General features: G+C 41.6%; 1 protein-coding gene across 1 annotated transcript in view; it reads left to right on the forward strand.

The window, feature by feature from the left end:
• Positions 1-18,775, forward strand: part of CNTN5 (contactin 5) — a gene marked incomplete at both ends in the record, with an annotated part of 284,514 nt that extends 265,739 nt beyond the window's left edge. Inside the window, 5 exons of the mRNA XM_083362597.1 lie at positions 1,028-1,137; positions 11,972-12,158; positions 12,519-12,628; positions 17,255-17,423; positions 18,672-18,775. Coding sequence (XP_083218723.1) covers positions 1,028-1,137; positions 11,972-12,158; positions 12,519-12,628; positions 17,255-17,423; positions 18,672-18,775 — 680 coding nt within the window. The remainder of the gene's footprint in view (positions 1-1,027; positions 1,138-11,971; positions 12,159-12,518; positions 12,629-17,254; positions 17,424-18,671) is intronic.
• Positions 18,776-20,794: the final 2,019 nt, after the last annotated feature.

Here is a 20,794-nt window from a genome sequence, read left to right on the forward strand (position 1 = left end):
TAGGTAGTCCTTGAGTTATGACCACAGTTGAGCCCAAAATTTATGTTAAGTGAGACATTTGCCACATTTTACGACCTTTCTGGCCACAATGGTTAAGTAAATCACTGGTTTTCCCATACATCTGCTTGTCAAAAGATTGCAAAAGGTGATCACACAACGCTGGGACATTGCAACAGTCATAAATATGAGTCAGTTGCCAAGCATCTGAATTTTGATCACATGACCATGGGGATGCTGCAAAAGTAACTGAGAAATGGTCATAAGTCACTTTTTCAGTGCTGTTGTAACTTTGAATGGTCACTAAATGAATTGTTGTAAGTCGAGGACTAGCTGTATGTACCTTATCTCAAGATCAAGGAGAACATCTTACTTTGCTCTCCTCCAAGACATGCCATCCCAAATTTGTTATCATTTCTCCACCAGCATTCAGTCAGTTCAAGATCCTGTTCCACAAAATTTAGATTTTTCTGTAGCTTTCTGTCTTCTTCGTGTTTGATGGTTCTCACAATAAAAAAAACTGTAAATAGAACAAAATATTGAAGTCTGCAGAACTAATGGAAAGACAAACAGTATTTTCTGCCTACATTCTTCAGAATATAACAGAACGTTACTAAAAGCCCTTTGTTATATGTATTCCCTTTTTGTGATTACATTAATGCATTTTATTGCAGGCTGCTGCGAACACCTTTTTGCTGAAATGTGGGATAAAAATACTGCATTGTTTCTACAACGCAACAATAAATCATCTCAACCACACTGTGCCCACCATAGTGTTGCTAGCTTCCAAGAAATATGCATAAGAAGAGATTGCTAGCATCAGAATTCCAGATAGGTGAATGGCATGAAGATGATGAGATATAATGTAAAGAAAAACAATTGGGTTTTAGAGCATTACGTTTTTTATGCTCAGGACAGCTAAAAAGTTTTATCCTTACCAATATTAGAGATGATTGGGAAGAATAATCTACTTGTCTAGATGCAAATTACTTTGGCCAAACATTATTATTTTGATTCTTCTTTGCTGCAGAACCGAGTGCTGCTCCTACTGATGTCAAGGCTACAGGACTGTCTGTATCAGAGATTCTTGTTGCGTGGAGTCACAACAAAGACAGCCTAGGAAGGCCTCAGGGATTTGAGGTATGAATATAAAATATAATCTGGGTTGTCTGAATGGCACCGGGGTGTGTGTGCTACTTTTCTCCCTGATCTGCTAAAAGCATTGTTTGAAATAAGATTTAAATCTTTAGAAAACATTGGTAGCAAAGGAGACCAAATAATTCAGTCAGGATTGGATTACCCATTATATTATGGCATTTAATCCCTAGGTTGTTAGGCATAACTTTTATATCTCCTAGACTTTCTCATGCAAGCATATTATCAACAAGGTGGTTTCCTGTGGGTTTTCCAAACATTTTTTGCTATCCAAATTTGCTCCCTTTCACCTGAAAAATAGGTGTTGCACTTTGACTGATTTTAGAAGCAGCCTGGAGAGTGGCGGTGGTTTTCTTTTTACGCAACTCACATAACAAGGCGCATGGCTTGAGGGACCACCTTACCCTACTGGGATTGGCCCATCCCACTCGTGCCAGGAGAGGAGGCATGTTGCGGGTCCCATCAGCCGGGTTATTCCAGCTAGCAGGGTCCAGGAAAAGGGCCTTCTCTGGTGTTGCTCCTGGCCTCTGGAACCATTTGCTCCCTGAGGTGATGTTTGGCCCCAGTCCACTCAACCTTTTGTAAGGGCCTAAAGACCTGGCTCTGCTAGTTGGTTTCCAGTTGGAAAACAGAGCAGGGGAACTGGTTGATCGAGGAAAAACAGATCCCAACTCCTTCTGCTCCACCCCCACTCTGATCTGTCATCAGATTTTAATGTTTAGTTTTAATTTAATTTCATCATCATTCTATCCATTGTCTACCCACTGCAGGATGAAGGCCTCTTCTGCATGTTTCCAACCAATACAATCTTGAGCTTTCCTTTGCCACTTGGACCCACAACACTTGCTGAAATTTATTTATGTTTTAATGTATTGTATAAATACATTTTGGTGACTTGTAAGCCACCCAGAGTTACCTTATGGTAACATGGGCGGCCAATAAATTTTATTAATAAATAAATAAATGGCTTAAACTGAAGACTTGGTAAGATAGATAAGATAACCTTTATTGTCATTTTTTTTCTGTGAGCACACTGACCCACATTTAAACAAATGAAATTCTGTTGCCTGTTCTCAAAAGACAGCATATTTAATACTTCTTTTGGGAAAAACCTTCAGAGCATAGTAACGTTGAAGAGGAAAGATTTACTGCAATTTACAGTAAATCTTTTTCTCTAGAAAGTTCATAGTTCCAACCACTGTAAAGAATTTAGGGCAGGAAGGGAACTGAAAAGCTAGGGAATTGCAGATTTTTTTTGTAACCTGATTTTAACTCCATAACTCACTCTTGCTAAGTTTCTACCAGTTTGTATCTAACTTTTTGAGTCTAACACGATTTGCCTTACAATAGCTTCACGCCAGTGTGATATATATGTAAACAGTTCAACAATAATTCATCGATAAGGTATAAACTAAAGAAGCCGTCTGACAGGAAAACACGCGGGAACTTTGACAGCTGTCAAAGTTCCCCGCACAGCGCAGGCGCCACCACTGACAGCTCGCGGCTGTCAAACTCCAGACCATGAGGAAGCCTGAGCTGTCAAAGCGTCCACCGCACAGCGCAGGCGCAACCACTGACAGCTCGCGGCTGTCAAAACACCAACCATGCGGAAGCCGGAGCTGTCAACAGAAGACGGTGCGGATTGGTCCCTGTTTGACACGGCGCCAAATTAAACACATCTGATTGGTCCTCGCTACCAGCTGCCGGCTATAAAAGCCGGACAAGTTATTCTGTGTTTGCCTTGCTCTTAATAAACCTGTTGTTAACTAGCCTGTCGTCCCGAGTGGTCCTTAGGCTACTTCACTGGCGACGAAGGTGGGATCGCTCCGGAGCTGAAGTCACGGCCGAGGAAGAGAGTTCCCGGCAAGAGCTGTCACGGAAGTTTTAACTTCCATCGGAGCAACCCAGGACCGGACGACATGGCAAACTTCGGCCGTGTGAGGGAATTCGATACCCGCCATCCCGAGAGATGGCAATCACACCTTGGCCAGGTCGAGGGATTCCTCCTCGTCAGTAAAATCACTGACGACAGAGCAAAGGCCGCCGCTCTGCTGTACATCAGCGGACCTCCAGTGTACGATGCAGCCGTCGGTTTGTTCAGCCCGGTGCCCATCACAGAAGTCTCCTACGCGGACCTGGTGGACCAGCTGAACAAGTACTACATGCCGGCTCGTTCAGAACTGTACTGGCGGGTGCAATTCGCCCAACAGAAACAACGGCCGGACGAGCCCGGTAACGAGTTCATCGCCGGGGTCAGACACGCCGCACGGAACTGCTGTTTCCCCGACCTGGAAGACCGCATCAGAGACCAGGTGGTGATCGGTCTGAGGGACGAGAGGCTACAGAAGAAACTAACATCCAAACCTGACATGAGCCTGGCAGAGCTGACCAGAGAGATCATGGCTTACGAGCACAGCCACAAGAAGAAGCCGGCAAACACGACCCCAGAGAGCCCCGCGACCGTCTATCAAGAAAGCGCAACCTTCAGCGACAGCGGAGAGTCGGTGGATTTCACCGATGGAGAAGCCCTGCAGCGCAGAATGGAGCGCCGGCAGCCGAGGAGAGGCGACAAGTTGGACCGCCGTAGGTCCAGGAACCCCCCTCCGCCGCCACCGCGTTACGAGCAACGAGCCGCCTGTGCCAGCTGCGGGGGCAATCATGCCCGAGGAAGCTGCCGCTTTAGAAACGCAAAATGCCACAATTGCGGGAAGACTGGCCACATCAAGCCGGTGTGCCGCAGCAAGGGCCGGGACAACATCAATGATGTGGAGGCAAACTCCCCAGGTAGGCCGGCTGCCCAGGCCAGCAGAGAAACCCCACCAGGGCCCCTGGTAGAAACAATTGACAGGGTAAACAGCATAAGCTCCAAGGTTAAGATTTGGGTCAAAATTCAGGGGGTGCCCTGCCACATGGAAGTGGACTCAGGGTCAGCAGTCTCCTTAATTTCGCTAACAACATACCAGGAGATCTGTCAGCAAGGCCAAGAACAAATTCCCCTAAGACAAACCCAGGTTCACCTAGCTGATTTCCAGAAAACCCCCATTCCTCTGGAAGGGAGAGCTAAGGTCGTAGTGCAGTATAAGGGGTTCCAGGGTCCCTTAGAGGTTTTAGTTACGCCAGGGAACCGTACCAACTTGATAGGGCTAAACTGGTTCGGCCCACTAGGAATCGCCTTAACGGGGGTAAATACCATTCAAGCACCCAGCCTGGAAGCCGTTTGCGACAAGTATGCCGACGTCTTCGATGGCACTTTAGGAAAGTATACCGGTCCCCCCATTTCCTTGCAGCTAAATCCAGCAATCCAACCAATTAAAATAAGAGCTAGGAGGGTACCCTTTGCCCTTAAAGAAAAAATTGAAAACGAACTTGATCGCCTCATAGGACTAGGGGTGCTGGAGCCAACAGAGGGGGGAACATGGGAGACCCCTATTGTCACCCCAATTAAACCTAATGGTGACGTGAGAGTGTGCGCAGACTATAAGGCGACACTCAACTTAGCCCTCAGCCCCCATGCTTACCCGGTGCCAGCGGTAAGGGACGTATTTGCTTCCATCCGCTCTGGTGCCATTTTCGCCAAACTTGATCTCACGCAGGTGTATTTGCAACTGCCTGTCACTGACGACACCGCGGAAGCTCAGACTATTGTCACCCACCGCGGTGCCTTTAAAGTAAAGAGGCTCCAATTCGGCATATCGGCAGCCCCGGGTATCTTTCAGGGTATCATGGAGAAGACCCTGAAGGGAATACCCGGGGTCTGCCCCGATTTCGACGATGTTCTCATCGCCGGGGAAAACGAAGCTAGCTTAGCTGACAGGCTGTCAGCTGTGCTGAGCCGGCCTCAAACTTAAGCGTGAAAAGTGCTCTATTGGAGTCACATCTACAGAATTCCTAGGGTACAAAATTGACAGCCAGGGCATCCACCCCACCACAGATAAACTAAAGGCTATTCAAACCGCACCCAGCCCTAGGAATAAGCAAGAGCTTCAATCCTTTTTAGGATTATTAAACTTTTACCATGCCTTCATCCCACATAAAGCAACTATTGCGGAGCCTCTGCATAGGCTCCTGGACAAGGGCACAGCTTGGTCCTGGACCAAGGAACATGAAAATAGTTTCCAATCGTTAAAAAAGATTATCTGTCACAGCTCAACTATCACCCTTTTCAGAGAAGACACCCCTATAGGCATCGCTTGTGATGCCTCTCCCTATGGAATCGGAGCTGTGTTAAGTCACCTATTCAAGGACGGTACACAAAGACCCATAGCCTTCTATTCACGCACTCTGACCAAAGCTGAAAGAAACTACGCACAAATAGACAGGGAAGCCCTAGCGATAGTAGCAGGGGTCAAAAAATTTCACGACTATTTGTATGGAAGACCATTTACTATATTTACGGATCACAAGCCCCTGCTAGGCATATTCACTTGGAATAAAACTACTCCACAAATTCTCTCTCCGAGAATATTAATGGTCAACATTCTTAGCAGCCTATTCCTATCAACTAATACATAAACCAGGTAAAGAATTAGGACACGCTGACTGCCTCAGCAGACTACCCATGAAAAACATAGACTCAGACCCAGCCCCTGCCGGTCAGATTTTAGCAATATCCCAACTTCCAGAATGCCCCTTGACTGCAAACATTATAGCCAGTAATTCAGCTAAAGATAAAGTACTCACCAGAGTCCTCAAATGGGCCACAACAGGGTGGCCAGCTCAAAACCCACAAACCCAATTCCAACCATATTTTAACAGAAAAAACGAGATCTCAACACATAGAGGATGCCTACTGTGGGGAAATAGGGTCATCATACCAGAGAAAAACATAGACCAAACATTACACATTTTACATGAAGGACACCCAGGCATTGTAAAGATGAAGGCGATGGCTAGAAGTTATGTGTGGTGGCCAGGCATAGATAAACAAATATAAAAGTATGTGGGTGGGTGTTATACCTGTCAAGCGACCAGGAACGACCCACCCCAAGCGCCAATCCACAAATGGGAAACTACAAGGAACCCTTGGTCACGTATACATATAGATTTTGCAGGACCTATCCAGGGCCAAAGTTTCTTAATTGTAGTGGACAGCCATTCTAAATGGCTGGAAGTCACTCCCCTTAGAAAAACAACGTCCGAAGCCACTATTCAAGCCTTACGAAAAATATTCGCTACACACGGCCTTCCAGACACCATAGTTTCAGACAACGGACCTCAATTCACCTCTCGTGAATTTCAGATGTTCGCTATGAAGAATTGTATTAGGCTGGTCACGTCGGCGCCGTTCCACCCATCGTCGAACGGGATGGCTGAGATTATGGTACGGTCCACAAAAGAAGCTTTAAAAAAATTCGTTAAAGGGAACTGGCAGAGGCGTCTCAGCCAGTTCCTCTTGTCACAACACACAACTCCATGCACGACAACGGGCAAATCACCGGCTGAATTAAGATGGGGGAGGCGGCTAATAACAAGACTCGACAGATTGCACCCTGACACATATCCAGAAGAAAAAGAGCACCCCCACCCCACCCGCACACTCAACCCTGGTCAATTGATATGGGCACGGTCATACACAGATAAAAACAAGTGGGTCCAAGGGACAGTAATAAAACAAACGGGACCCATCTCATACCTTATAGCCACGCAAGCACATGGCAACATACGCCGCCATATTGACCAGCTCAGACCCAGACAACCACCACACAATTCTGAGCAACCAGACAATGCCGAGATACAACCCCCACCGGAAAGGCTGCCTATTCCAAACCAGGAAGAGGAACAGCAAAACGAACAACCAGAACCAGACCAGCCTCCACCCCTTCGCCGCTCAAACAGGAATCGAAGACCACCCACCTACCTAAAAGACTATCAGTGGGCAGGTTCAAACGTCCAAGAGGGAAGAAACGCGCCAGGGGAGGGGTAAGGGGTGTGATATATATGTAAACAGTTCAACAATAATTCATCGATAAGGTATAAACTAAAGAAGCCGTCTGACAGGAAAACACGCGGGAACTTTGACAGCTGTCAAAGTTCCCCGCACAGCGCAGGCGCCACCACTGACAGCTCGCGGCTGTCAAACTCCGGACCATGAGGAAGCCTGAGCTGTCAAAGCGTCCACCGCACAGCGCAGGCGCAACCACTGACAGCTCGCGGCTGTCAAAACACCAAGCATGCGGAAGCCGGAGCTGTCAACAGAAGACGGTGCGGATTGGTCCCTGTTTGACACGGCGCCAAATTAAACACATCTGATTGGTCCTCGCTACCAGCTGCCGGCTATAAAAGCCGGACAAGTTATTCTGTGTTTGCCTTGCTCTTAATAAACCTGTTGTTAACTAGCCTGTCGTCCCGAGTGGTCCTTAGGCTACTTCAGCCAGTGTTTCATGTAATATCATCAAAACAAGCAATAAATAAAATTATTTATTTATTGGCAGACCTGGCTCTGCCAATTGGCCTGAGGTCCAAATGGGGGAGTTCCATGTTGGAGGTGGCTGCTGGATTGATGGCAGATTCCACTTCCCCCATCCCTTGCTTCTACTTTCTACCCAGCCATCTTTCTTTCTTGGTAATCATACAGTTGTATTTCTTTTTCATTGTTTATTTTATTGTTCTGTTATCTATTAATCCTTTTCTCTTCATACTCTTTTCATTTTTCCCCTTTTATTGTAGTACCCCCCCAAGGCAAGATAGGCACCAAATAGGCACCAAATCAATAAAGGATTCCTATGCAGGTTGATTTGACACAGGGCACTATGTGTCCCTGGTGTCAATGCTGCAAACATTGACATGTTTTTGCACTGACAATATAAGAGACAGCCTGTTACTTTTAACTGTTTCGCTTTGAATCCCTGGGTGGGGGGGAATGTCAACCGGATGTTTTGAGAAGATAAGAAAAGCCTGCGTACAAAATGGGAAGTGAAACTTCATATGTAAAACTAATTGGATAATGTGAATTATGACATGTAAATAAGGGTGGGAATTGTGTATGTTACGATGGGTTTGGGGGGGAGGAGATTTCAGATTCTGGCATCCCTCCATGAGTGCCGATATTTTGTTTCATTATTAAGACTTTTTAGATAAACAATGCCTGCTTTTTGCTTGAACTGTCTCATTTATCGGAACCATGACACCTGGATTTATGCTGGCAAAGCAAAGTAGGATGATCTTTTGCTTTTGCTCTCCCTCTCTGGTCTTTTTCTTAGTTTGAGTAAGAGACAAGCAGCATGAACTCCAAGATTGGCAAAGGGATACTAGACTAGAGCATCTCTGAAAACAGGACGTTCTGGAAGTTGCAATTTGAATATGTCTGGGAAGCACCAGATCAAGCAGGAATATGGGAATGTGAGACCTGTTGAATTCCTGCAGAACCACTTTAAAAATTAGGGTTATCCATAATAGGGCCAAAAAAAGTCAAGATGATGTTTGCAAATGCACAGCCAAATCCCACCTTTTCTGAAGTGCGCTGCACGTGTGCTACACATAAGGAATGGGAGTATCACAGCCACCCCTCAACATTTTTGATACCCTCTTGCAGATAGCCATCTTGAATTTTTTTGACCTGAGCTGAGCTTCCAGTGACAGCTTCTCTGCAGTTTTCTCGGTCACATTACTGAAATGGTTTCCATTACGGCATTCTTAATTTAGCAAAGACTAGTCTTATTTAAAGGTGTGGTTTAGGTAGAGTCCTAAATAATATAGTGACAGCTGTATTGCATGCACATGATAGGACTCACACTGAAATAAGAGTTTTTCTTGTTGCACTACACAGACATAGAGACAAACCCTGCATAACATCTAGTACAAAGAGAGTACCTGCACTGAATGACTTAGAAGGGAGATGTTAGTTCTGTATTCATATGTTGCAAGCATACAATCCCAAGAGCAGGAGAAGCTCAGAAAAGGCACACTGACAGCCAGACTTGTAAACATCAAAAACTATTTCAGCCTTGTGTGGAAAGGAAGAGAAGGTATTCCAGAGAGAGGGGTTTTTTCCCTGAATTACACTCAACAGAAACCAGTTCCCTCTCAGAGTAACACAAATCAAATCCTTTTCCCTTCTCTCTGTCCCTCAGCGATGCTGGTTCAGTATGATTAGACCTCTACAATGTTTCCTCAGGTGTTCTGTCATCTCCAATTCATTACACGGATGAAGAGCTTACTCTTCTGCACACTATGGTTGACAGGGAAGGAAATATTGTTTCTGTCATTTCCTCACTGAATTCAGTCGAAGGGGGCGAAGGATGAATAGTAGATTTCTTTGAAGACCTACCAGTGTGGGCTACCCTTGAGACTTTGAATTTGCTTTGGAATTCCTGACTGCTCTCATTCTGTTTCATCCTTATTTACTGGCTACCTACTTTATGCAGGAGGCAGCAGCGAAAGCATTATAAATGACAGAAATAACAGAACGTAGAAGGCAGAAGAGTAGGGATGAGGCGTAGTGCTTAGAATGGTGAGCTAAAACTGCAGTTTTGTGTCACCACTCAGTTTACTCAGCAGTTTATTTTCTAACATAGTTGGGTATGGTGGAATGTAGTCTGGGGTCCCAAGGGGAGGGGCTGCTTCCCAGAGGCAAAGAAGCAGCAATGCTTAGAAAGTCCAGTGGGCAGGAAGAAGATCAAGATGGCCCCAGAAGTTCATATAGATAGGCAGGAAGTTTTTTTTTTACAAAAAAAGCACTGGATAGACAGACAGACAGACAGACAGACAGACAAGAGAGATGCAGATAGTTGCTTCACTGTGATAATATTCTGTTTATAGGTGAAGAGCAATAAAGGAAACTAAAGTAACTCCATGTGTCATTCTTGAGCCCTGACACCAGTCTTGACAGACTGAAGCAACTATCTGCATAATTAGAGATATTCTACATGACCTGCTAGGGAGGGGCTGTCTTGATCCTCTTCCTGCCTACCAAACTTTCCAAACTCTGTTGTCTTTTTGCCCTCTGGAAATCAGCCTCTCCCCCCTGGGACTTCAGACTACAGTCCACCATATCAGGTAATGAAATATCTGCAAGCAAACAACCAAGCTCAAAGAGTACCAAAAACTTCACTAGGTATTTTCTCTCCATCTAATCTAGGGGAAAAACCCCAAACTCAAGAGCATCTGATCTATGACTTCTTCAAATTAGATACGAGAATAATTTGGAAAACCACTGCCAGGGAATCATAACATGTAATGTAAGGAAGCAAAAGTGGCATTATATTTCAGTGGATCCTGGCCATACGTTATACATTCTTCCTGCAAGCTAGTAGATGGTGGTAGTCACCATTTTGAATTTCCCATTGATGTTAAGTTATCTGAAGTATGAAATGATGAACATTCAATTCCTACCTTCCACTTATAATATCGGCCAGGAAAAGATGCTGATAGCTGCAGCATCATTCCTAGGGGTAGCACAGGCAAAATTTAACCCCTCATAAACCTTCCTGAGGCAGATGAGCCCAGTTTAGTTATATCAGATGTTGACATCAGACTTGTGTTCCTCCTTTATATTTTGTGCAGGCATTGTGGGGGTAAATCAAATCAACCTTCCTTTTTGAACAATCCGGCCTGGCCTGATGGGATGGGGTTGGGTTTTATAAATCAGTCTTAACTTTTAATGTGTATTAATTTATTTACGGGCATTGCTGTTTAATTACTTTTTAATTTTTGTATCCTGTTTTTATTATGTATTGCCCTGTGCACCGCCCTGAGTCCTTTGGGAGAAGGGTGGTATACAAATTAAATTAATAATAATAATAATAATAATAATAATAATAATAATAATAATAATAATAATAATAATAATAATAATAATAATAAATGAAGAGGGGAGCAATGCATCTCACTCTGAATTAATTGAAGGAAGAACAGACCAAATGTAATTAAATTAATGTTGGCTTGATATAGGAGACTCATCTTCAAGATCACATTCAGCCATGAAACTCCCCAGTGTATAGTAAAGTCACTGATAAATGCCTTCCTTCTTCATGACAACCAATAAGAACTGATTTCCAATACTGAAATGATTTTTATTCATTCAAAAGGCTTTTCATAAAATTTGGGAGTCTTATTTCAGGTTGTACACAGCTTTTGGACTACGGCTGGTAGTTTTTACCAATCAATAGTCTTCTCTTGCATAGACCTGCTTTCAAAAAAAAGCACTGGAAGAAATTATCCAATATAATTAGGTTAGTTTTGATTCCACTCTGTAGATTTGGGTACAGATTTTAAATCAGTCAGCTTTGAAAACTCCTTGCTATAAGTGAAATCTTGCCTTATTAAATCTTATACATTTGGATCTGTCTGTCTGTCTGTCTGTCTGTCTGTCTGTCTGTCTATCTATCTATCTATCTATCTATCTATCTATCTATCTATCTATCTATCTATCTATCTATCTATCTATCTATCTATCTGCCCAACCTTATCTTCTAGATATGTTTGGAGTACAACTTTCTGATTCTGAGCATATCTGGACAGAAGATACAAAAAGATGGGGAAAAAACTGTTTACAGTGAAGATCAACGACTAATAGCCCCTGAATAAAAATAAATTATTTGAGAAATTCCATCCGATTCCCTTCTGTTGTCAATTTGGATAGACAAATGTCAATAGTGAGGATGGCAACCATGAACTAGACATGCAAATTCACTACTGTCAACATTTACCTCATGATCAATTGTCAGTTTCATCAAAAAAACCAAAAGTTCCTCCTAACACTGAGGATCTATTTTAAAGAACATTATATGGTAACGTAGGCTAAAATTAATAGGAGTAACCCTAAGTGCAAAGGGGCCTTTTACAAATGATCTCTACTCAACCCATTGTCTTTCATTGGCAGGTTGGCTACTGGAAAGATACAGAACAAGAAGAAGCAGAGGAGAAGGCCAGGTCAGAAGGGAATGAGTCATCTGTCATTCTCACAGGGTTAGAAGGCAACACCCTGTACCACGTGAGAGTGAAGGCATACAACTCAGCAGGCTATGGACCACCAAGCAACATTGTCCATGTGGCCACTAAGAAATCTCGTAGGCTACCAATTTTTGCCTTCCAATTCTCCTTTTCCTCCTTTTAGTTTAGCTACATATCAAATAGCAAGACCAAGAAAGGGACTCCTGACTTGTTGTTAGCATAATCCATAACCCCACTCCAAGAGACATGCATTCTTTTAAAAAGAGTATAGTTATTATTGTTATTCATGAGAGACAAAAAAAATATCTTTCTGGAAAACAAAGCTACGTGGAACAGCAAAAGGAAATGTAACAATCCATCGGTAGTTACTAAATTTGGAGCACATGATTCAATTTTCTTCTTTCCTACCCCTGCCCCCCAGCTTTTGAGAAAGTTCGTCAAAATGCTCTAACGTTTTATTTTCTTTTTATTTTCAGCACCTAGTCAAGCACCAAACATTATGTGGGTTCAGGATGGTCCCCATGTTTCCTTAGGATGGGAGCCTGTAAAGCCTTTAGCTAACGAGTCCGACGTCATGGGATACAAGGTCAGTTTGCCAGATTTACTAACCATCTCCCTCTCTGGTTTTCCCCCATCCTTTTCTTTTCTTTCAGCAAAAATGCTTAGGATTACAACATCATCACTATTTCATATTTGAGGGGTTCCAGAAGAATGAATGCCTAGAAAACTACTGGCATTGCACAGATGGGAATGGTCATACTGACAGGGTTTGTGCAGAATATCTCCTGAGCCAACAAGGAGAATGCACAGAAAAAGCGGTACTGAGAGTAGTCAGGTTTTGCACAGCAACCACACTGATACACTGAGGCATGTAAAAAAGGAAAAAACTTTACTTTTAGGAGTAGCACAAGTCAAGAATAAACAGTCCAGGTCATACACGGGTACAGAGAAGATAATAACAGTTCAAGAGTTATCCAATACAAAGTCATCTTACCAGTCCAAAAGTCAAAAACACAGTTCTTCGGGTTTAGCAAACAGTAGCAAAACCACAATCAACAATAATCAAAAAGCAATGTAACAAAGTAACTAACACAGAGAGAGAGAAGCTATGACTCTAGCTTCCTCTTATGGCCATTGAATGAACACAATGTTGGCCAATCATTACACATTTAAAGGGACACAATAAATTACAAATCATGGCTTATATATTGCCAACCCAACCAGTTAGGCTGTAATCATAGATAGAGGCAAGGGATAGAGGGGATAGAGGCAAGGTAAGTGAATGTGGGGCCCAGTGGCCTAGTGATTAATATACTGGGCTTGATCTGAAGGTTGGCAAGTATCATGTGACAGAGTGAGCTCCCATTCTTGTCCCAGCTCCTGCCAACCTAGCAGTTCGAAAACATGCAAATGAAAGTAGATAAATAGGTACCACTTCTGTGGGAAGGTAACCGCATTATGTACACCTTGACATATAGTCATGCTGGTCACATAACCACAGAAATGTCTTTGGACACTGCTGTCTTTGTCAGCTAGAAAGCAGAGATAAGCACAGCCCCCTAAAATCAGATGTGACTGGACAGGAAAAGCCGTTACCTTTTTTTATGTGAATGTGAAGGCCAGCCCTGGAAAAATTCTAAAAGAATACTTCTGAATTGATTCTGAATGGGGGGAAAATCAAACATTGTGAGAAAAGTCTAGTATTATCATTTTGTGGTCGTGAAATACATGTTTTTGTGAATAGCAAGAGTCTCTAAACCTTTGAGACTAATGGGTACCTTTAGAATTTTGAAAGTATCATACAAGAACTCCCTTAAAATTGTTCCAATCAGCAGAGATGACCAATCAAAAACTTTCATTTTATCAAAACATGTTTCCTACCATCCCCTTTGGCCACACAAAATGTTATCTATCACCTCAACTTACTGCTGTTTTATTTCTGAGCAAGTTCTGGAGCAACCTGAAGGCAAGACAAGAAGCAATGGATGGAAACTGATCAAAGAGAGAAGCTTCCTAGTTTTATTGACAACTATTAGTTAGCTCAGAGTCTTCTTTATGATATAGCCTGACATCTAAGCAGAATATCAAATCTTAACTTTAATGAAGAATTTAATACTGGATTTTTGTTCAATGTTTATTAACAAAGATATATGTCAACCAAACAAAAAAATGGAATTTTTCCCCCCATCGGTTTACTCAGAATATTTTCATTTAAAATATACTTTGGCAACTTCATCTACATGCATCAAAACTTTGATTTCTATTAAGAGAACATGAGGGTGCAATCTTATTCCCTACTCTTTCTTCCCCTGGACAACTCATATCCATCAATGTCTCGCTTCTAACAAATCCTGTCCTCCCAATGCAGACTGTTAGGACTATGTCTATTGCCTAACTGGTTGGGTTGGCAATGGATAAAGCAAGACTGTATGGTTAAAGCTGTAATGTATACCTTTAATAGTGAATGCACTTTCTGCTGATTGGTCAGCAATGTCCCTAATGGCCATAAGAGGGAGCTAGAGACACGGCTTCTCTCTCTCTGTTACAATTCATGTCTCTCTGATATTGATTACTGTTTGTCGTGGTTTGTGGTTTGCTTTGCTACTGTATGCAGAACCTGAAGAACTGTGATTAATGTGTTTTGACTTACTGCCTGGTAAGACGACTCTGTAGTGGATAATCCTTGGACTATTGCTATCGGCTATACTTTAAGTATCTGTGTATGACCTGGACTGTTTCTTGGACTGTGCTATTACTTTATCCTACAAGTAAACTCTTTACACAACTCAATGTATCTGTTTGGTTGCTGTACACAATTCATTACTCTCACAATCCTGTTTTTTCGTGCAAACTCTTGTAGCTCTGCACATCCTTTTCGCAGACAATTTTCATTGCAACACGGACTGCGAACAAAGCAGCAACTTTTACTTGACGGAGAGACTAAAACTGAATGGAATATGTGACTATATTTTGCATAGACCAATCCTCAACCAGGGACTATAAACAGGGCAACATGTGCTGCATGATGTTGTTAACACTACCCCATCTGGCATTAATTGGAGCAGACTGCAGCAAAAGCCATACCAACACTTCAATTTGACAATATTTGCAGTAAGATTTAAGAAAGTGCAGGAGCCAAGGATGTCATAAATGCCATTTAGGCCATAAATGCCATTAAAATTAGTATTTTTTTTATAGAGAAGAAATGCAAACATAGAGATTTGTTATGATTGTGTTGGGGATATGCAGCAATCTGTGCTCAAAACATCTGTTCATTATTATTGTTATTATTATTTTTAAAAAGGGCCCTTTGCAAGATTTCAACTTTCTTGAATTGCTGGAAATGGTTATTGGGCCACATAAAAAATATTATATATATTCAGTATTATTTATTTATTTTTAATTTTCTGACACTTCTGTTAAAATATTTGAAAGGGAGAGTATTTGTTTTTCCTGGGACCATTATTTTTCTTTAATCTCCAAGGCAGCAAGAGGGATAGTAGTGGTAGGGTGATTAAACTAAAACCCAGTTTGTTTATTTGCTTTGCTTCAGAGTTTGAGAAGGGAAAAGTTATTTAGAAACCACACATAACTCTTTGGCTTTTTAATTTGCATGCATAGATAGATAGATAGATATACATACATACATATATACATATATACATATATACACATACATATACATATATACATATATACATATACATACATACATACATACATACATACATACATACATACATACATATATATATATATATATATATATATATATATATATATATATATGTATCCTAAGAAACCCCAAGGACATAATTGGCTTAGAAAACCAAGGAGTATACGAAATCCCATGCACCACCTGCCCCACCACATACATCGGACAGACCAACAGAAGAATAAGTGCACGCATTGAAGAGCACAAAAACTCACTCAGAAAAGGAGAACAAACTTCATCCCTGTGAAGAGCCTTGGTGGAGCAGTGGGCTAATGCCTCCTTAAGTAACACCAGCTGCCTGCAATTAGTGCAGGTTCGCATCCCACCAGGCTCAAGGTTGACTCAGCCTTCCATCCTTCCGAGGTAGGTAAAATGAGGACCCAGATTGTTGGGGGCAATTAAGCTGACTTTGTAATAATGCCGCTTGGGGGGTGTATGAAAGCCCTAATAAGCAGGCATATACATAGAATGAAGGCTACTGCTAAGCTTGTAAGCCGCCCTGAGTCTTCGGAGAAGGGCGGGATATAAATGGAATTAAAATAAATAAATAAATAAAATAAATAAATAAATCCCTGGTCCAACACTTTGAAGCCACGGGACATGAAATTGATTTTAAAAAAACCAAAACTATCGCCAAAATTGAACATTTTAACAACAGAATAATCAGAGAAGCCATTGAGATAGAAAAACGCCCCCACAGCATAAACAAACGAGATGATACCTCTCGCCTACCAACCATTTGGAAACCCGCCTTGATTGACAGATGAGTCCCAACCACCAAGAATGATAGACCCAAAGTCATGATAACATCACAGGACATCACCACCACACAACCATTCAAAAAGCAAATCCGAACCCACAATGATAACGAGGCACAACCACAAAACAGAAACCTAACTACAGCTGCAACATCAGCCACTTTAAACCCCTCCAAACCACACAATAAGCAAACTGACACCCACTATAAAAACATGGCACCACCACAAACACGAAGCCGAACAAAAGCAGCACAACTCACCAGCTCAGGTCTAAGGCTGGCAGCTGAGACCAGCCCATCCACTCAAAACACACCCCCACCCAATCAGAACACACCCACCATTCAAAACACACTCCCACCCAATCAGAACACACTTACTCCCCCACCCAATCAGAGCACACCTCCACCCACAGAACACACCCCCTCTGGCAGTTTAAAAAAGAGGAACAAACAGCCACATGCTTCTCCCAGAAGAAGGAAGCAGAAGCCACCAGCCTGATGATGACGGATGGGATTCCGTCAAAATGTCGCCCCTACACCTTTAGTTCTACGCAGGAAAAAACCCGAATAACCAAAGATCCACATACGAACACCCGCGAAAACCTCAGAAAACATATATATATATATATATATCTCCTAGGTTATAAGTTATAAGTGTCTATTCTGTTGTTATTTTCCTGAATTTGAATTAGATACTGATTGAATACTAGAGTTCTACAGTTCTCCCTGTTCTCCAACAGGTCTTGTTTAGGCAAGAAGGACACACAAATAGCCAAGTAATTGAAACCCAGAAAACATCTGCAGTGGTGCTTCTCCCTGACGTAGGTGTTTATATCATAGAAGTCTGTGCAGTGAGTGAAGGAGGAGACGGCACACCAAGCAGCCAAATCAGGATACCATCTTTTTCAGGTAAGATAATTATGACAATTAGGTAATCACATTCTTAATCTGCTACCATACTTAGACCTTAGAGAGCAGGGATCTTCAAACTTGGCCCTTTTATGACTTGTGGACTTCAACTCCCAGAATTCCTCAGCCAGCGTGCCTGTCTGAGGAATTCTGGGAGTTGAAGTCCACAAGTCATAAAAGGGCCAAGTTTAAAGACCCCTGTTATAGAGTGTGAGGGTATAAAACTGAATTCTCTGTGTATTTCTACTAATGACCAATCAGACTTGATATACTGTTAATACAGTACGTTTAGATCTTCTTAGTATTTCCAGTGTCAAGCTCTACATCACAGGCTATTCATCACAGGTTGTCATCTTGATACTGGCATGTTAGGATTGAAGTCTTAAAGATGCTTTTTTTTTTTCTTTCAAAAGGCAACTGGACTGTTTTTTTCTTGAGGAAAATATTTTGCTTCTCATCCAAGAAGCTTCATCAGTTCTGGCTAAGAACTGAGAACTTCTCAGCCAAGAAGCTGTTTTCCTCAAGAAAAATCAGTCTAGTTGCCTTTTGAAGAAGAAAAAGTAAAAGACAACTATGACCTAGATCAGGGGTCTTCAAACTTGGCCCTTTTATGGCTTGTGGACTTCAACTCCCAGAATTCCTTCTGGGAGTTGAAGTCCACAAGTCATAAAAGGGCCAAGTTTGAAGACCCCTGACCTAGATGCCTAGAATCTCCATGGACAGTTAGGGTTGAAGGCCATTAGAATAGAACTTTTTCATAGGAGTGATGGTGTAATTATTGTTACTGCAGTCATAGGGCTGGTGGCTAGGATTATTGTCTTGTTGTACTTATGTTTTGTGGGCTACTGTTTTACTTGATTGTTTCATCTTTGTAATGAAACATCTTTGTAATGTTAGTGTATTTTGATGTTCTCAGTAAACCGCCATGAATCTGTCTGATCCAGAAACATTTTATTTATTTATTTATTTATTATTTTATTGATGGGATTTATATCCCGCCCTATCTCCCGAAGGACTCAGGGCGGCTAACAACAAAAACATATAATAAGTACAGAAATCAAGATAAAATAAAATTGAGAACATCTGTGCAATAAATTAAAATTAGAGAATTCAAAAATAAATTAAAAATTCTAAATATAAATTAATTAAAATGCCTGTCAGTCCAGGTCAGCCTGGTGTAACAGGAATGTTTTGAGGCCGCGGCGAAAGGATAGTAATTAATTCTTTTTTTTTCTTGTTTTGTTTCAGGTGGAAAAGTCACAAATTCTCAATCCAGGCTAAATACTTTCACCACTTCTTCATCAACTGTAACATTTCTGTTGGTATTGATGGTCCCTTCAACGTCATGGTGAAGGAAGAAGAAAGAAGACCTTTCTCATTTCTCTGGTTGCTTTAGCATGGTAACACCAATGAATGGAGTTCCACAACCAGAGAGAAAGCAGAAGGCTAATGATCAAAGGAATCTCAAAGGTGCTTCTTCAAAAGGCAACTGGACTATTTTTTTTTCCTGAGGAAGAAAACTTTTCGCTTCTCGCCCAAGAAGCTTCATCTGTTCTTGGATGAGAAGCTCAACGTCTTCTTTTTCTTCCTCAGGAAAAAAAATAGTTCAGTTGCCTTTTGAAAAAGCACCTTTGACGACTGAGAATCTCCACACACATATCAAAGGAATGTTTCAGAAATGCAGCCTAGTGCACCAAGAAGAATATGGCAGGCAGGAAATAACACAAAAATAATCCACCAGGTGTCTTCTCTTTGATTTCCATAAATGTCCTCTTTGAGGGTAGGGGATGTTTTTGCCCAATAGAAAATATGCAGATTCTTTGATATAAACCTTTGTAAACTAATGGGAATTACATCAAATTTTATTTACCTTTTTAACTGTATCCATATTAGCTTGCATCAGTCTTATACCCTTAGTAAATTAAATGACTGAAACAGTGCATCCATTTGGTTTGCGCTGTCAAGGATTTTAACAATTTCATGAAAAAAATAATTATTATTTGGATTCTAGCGAATTATCCTTCCCCTTCTCAGAAGGCTGAGTTTTGTTTTACTTTTTTACTTATCAAGAGAAAAATGCCATGATGTGACCTGGTTTCAAAAATGACTATAGCTAATGTTGCCTTTAAGGAAAGAAAAAAACCAACCACCATGTAATTATAATCTTTGGTATGGTACAATAATTTTTCCTCTGTTTTCTTCTCCGTTTGTATTCTCCAATCCCACCATAAGGCACTTTTCCAGATCGAAGCAAATCTGAAACATACTGAACTGGGAATAAAACTGAGGCCTCTCGTTTTGTACTAGATATTGTCCACTACAATAAAGAAGAAAAATTGCTTATTTTTAAAAGCATAACTATACATGATAGGGAGCGCAGATGTTACTGAAATCATTGTTGGACACTTAATCTGAGTCTTCAGCAATTGCTAACTGCAAGTATGAAATTAATGAAGAGAGACAAAGCTGTCTTCCCCAAACAGCATTCTGTCTTTAGACCTTTATTTTTGTAGTTCATTTTTGTATGGTACTGTACTGTCTATATTTGGTGATTTAGCAAATTGGTATCAATAAGCATTTCAAGATTGGAACAATGTGGTCTTGCCTAGATTGTCCTTCATATGAACCAAGGACATTTTTTTAATGTCCAAAATGAAGAGGATATGGTTGGGCAAATGCTTTTAATGTTCTCAGGCTTAAGAATCAAAGCCTTTAACCTTTCCATATCCAAGGTCTAGCTTCAAAACAACCTGTAGTTGGATCAACTTTTAGTTCTTATCATCATCTCATTATCATCATCCTCCATCACCTCCTTCTCCTTCTCCTCTTCCTTCTCCTGCTCTGCTCCTACCCTCTCCCTAAGTGCCCGTGCATGTTATATTCTTATTTTCTCATACGCAACTATTTCTGTACCAAGGCATTCTATCACGGGCTGAAAAGGGCTCATGAGAAAATGGACAGTGCCAGAGAATTTGAACAAATGAATGCTAATATAAAGCTTCCCTGCACATACTTATGAGATCTAGAGGTAGCTTCATTATGCTTTCTTTCCTCCAGAACATGTACTGTAATGGAACTTTACATTACATTCAAGAGAAGCTGAGTTTTTCTCAAACGCAACCCAAATAATTGCATCCTGGGTTGTTTTTTTATAGTGGTCTTCCCTGCTTCCTATCATCTTCAACCATTCTATTCCAAGAGACAGGGTGGGGACACAATGGGGGGGGAGGAAAGCCCTATGGTGTTAAATTAATAAAAGAAATGTACTAGAGAAATATTTTCCCAATGTAGGTTGTGGAAAATATTATTCATAGGCACATAAAGATTTTGCTTTGCATAACCAATAATTTGTATTCACAGCACATTCCCCT

The sequence above is a fragment of the Vipera ursinii genome (assembly GCF_947247035.1).
Source record: "Vipera ursinii genome assembly, chromosome: 4".
Taxonomy (NCBI): Eukaryota; Metazoa; Chordata; class Lepidosauria; order Squamata; family Viperidae; genus Vipera; species Vipera ursinii.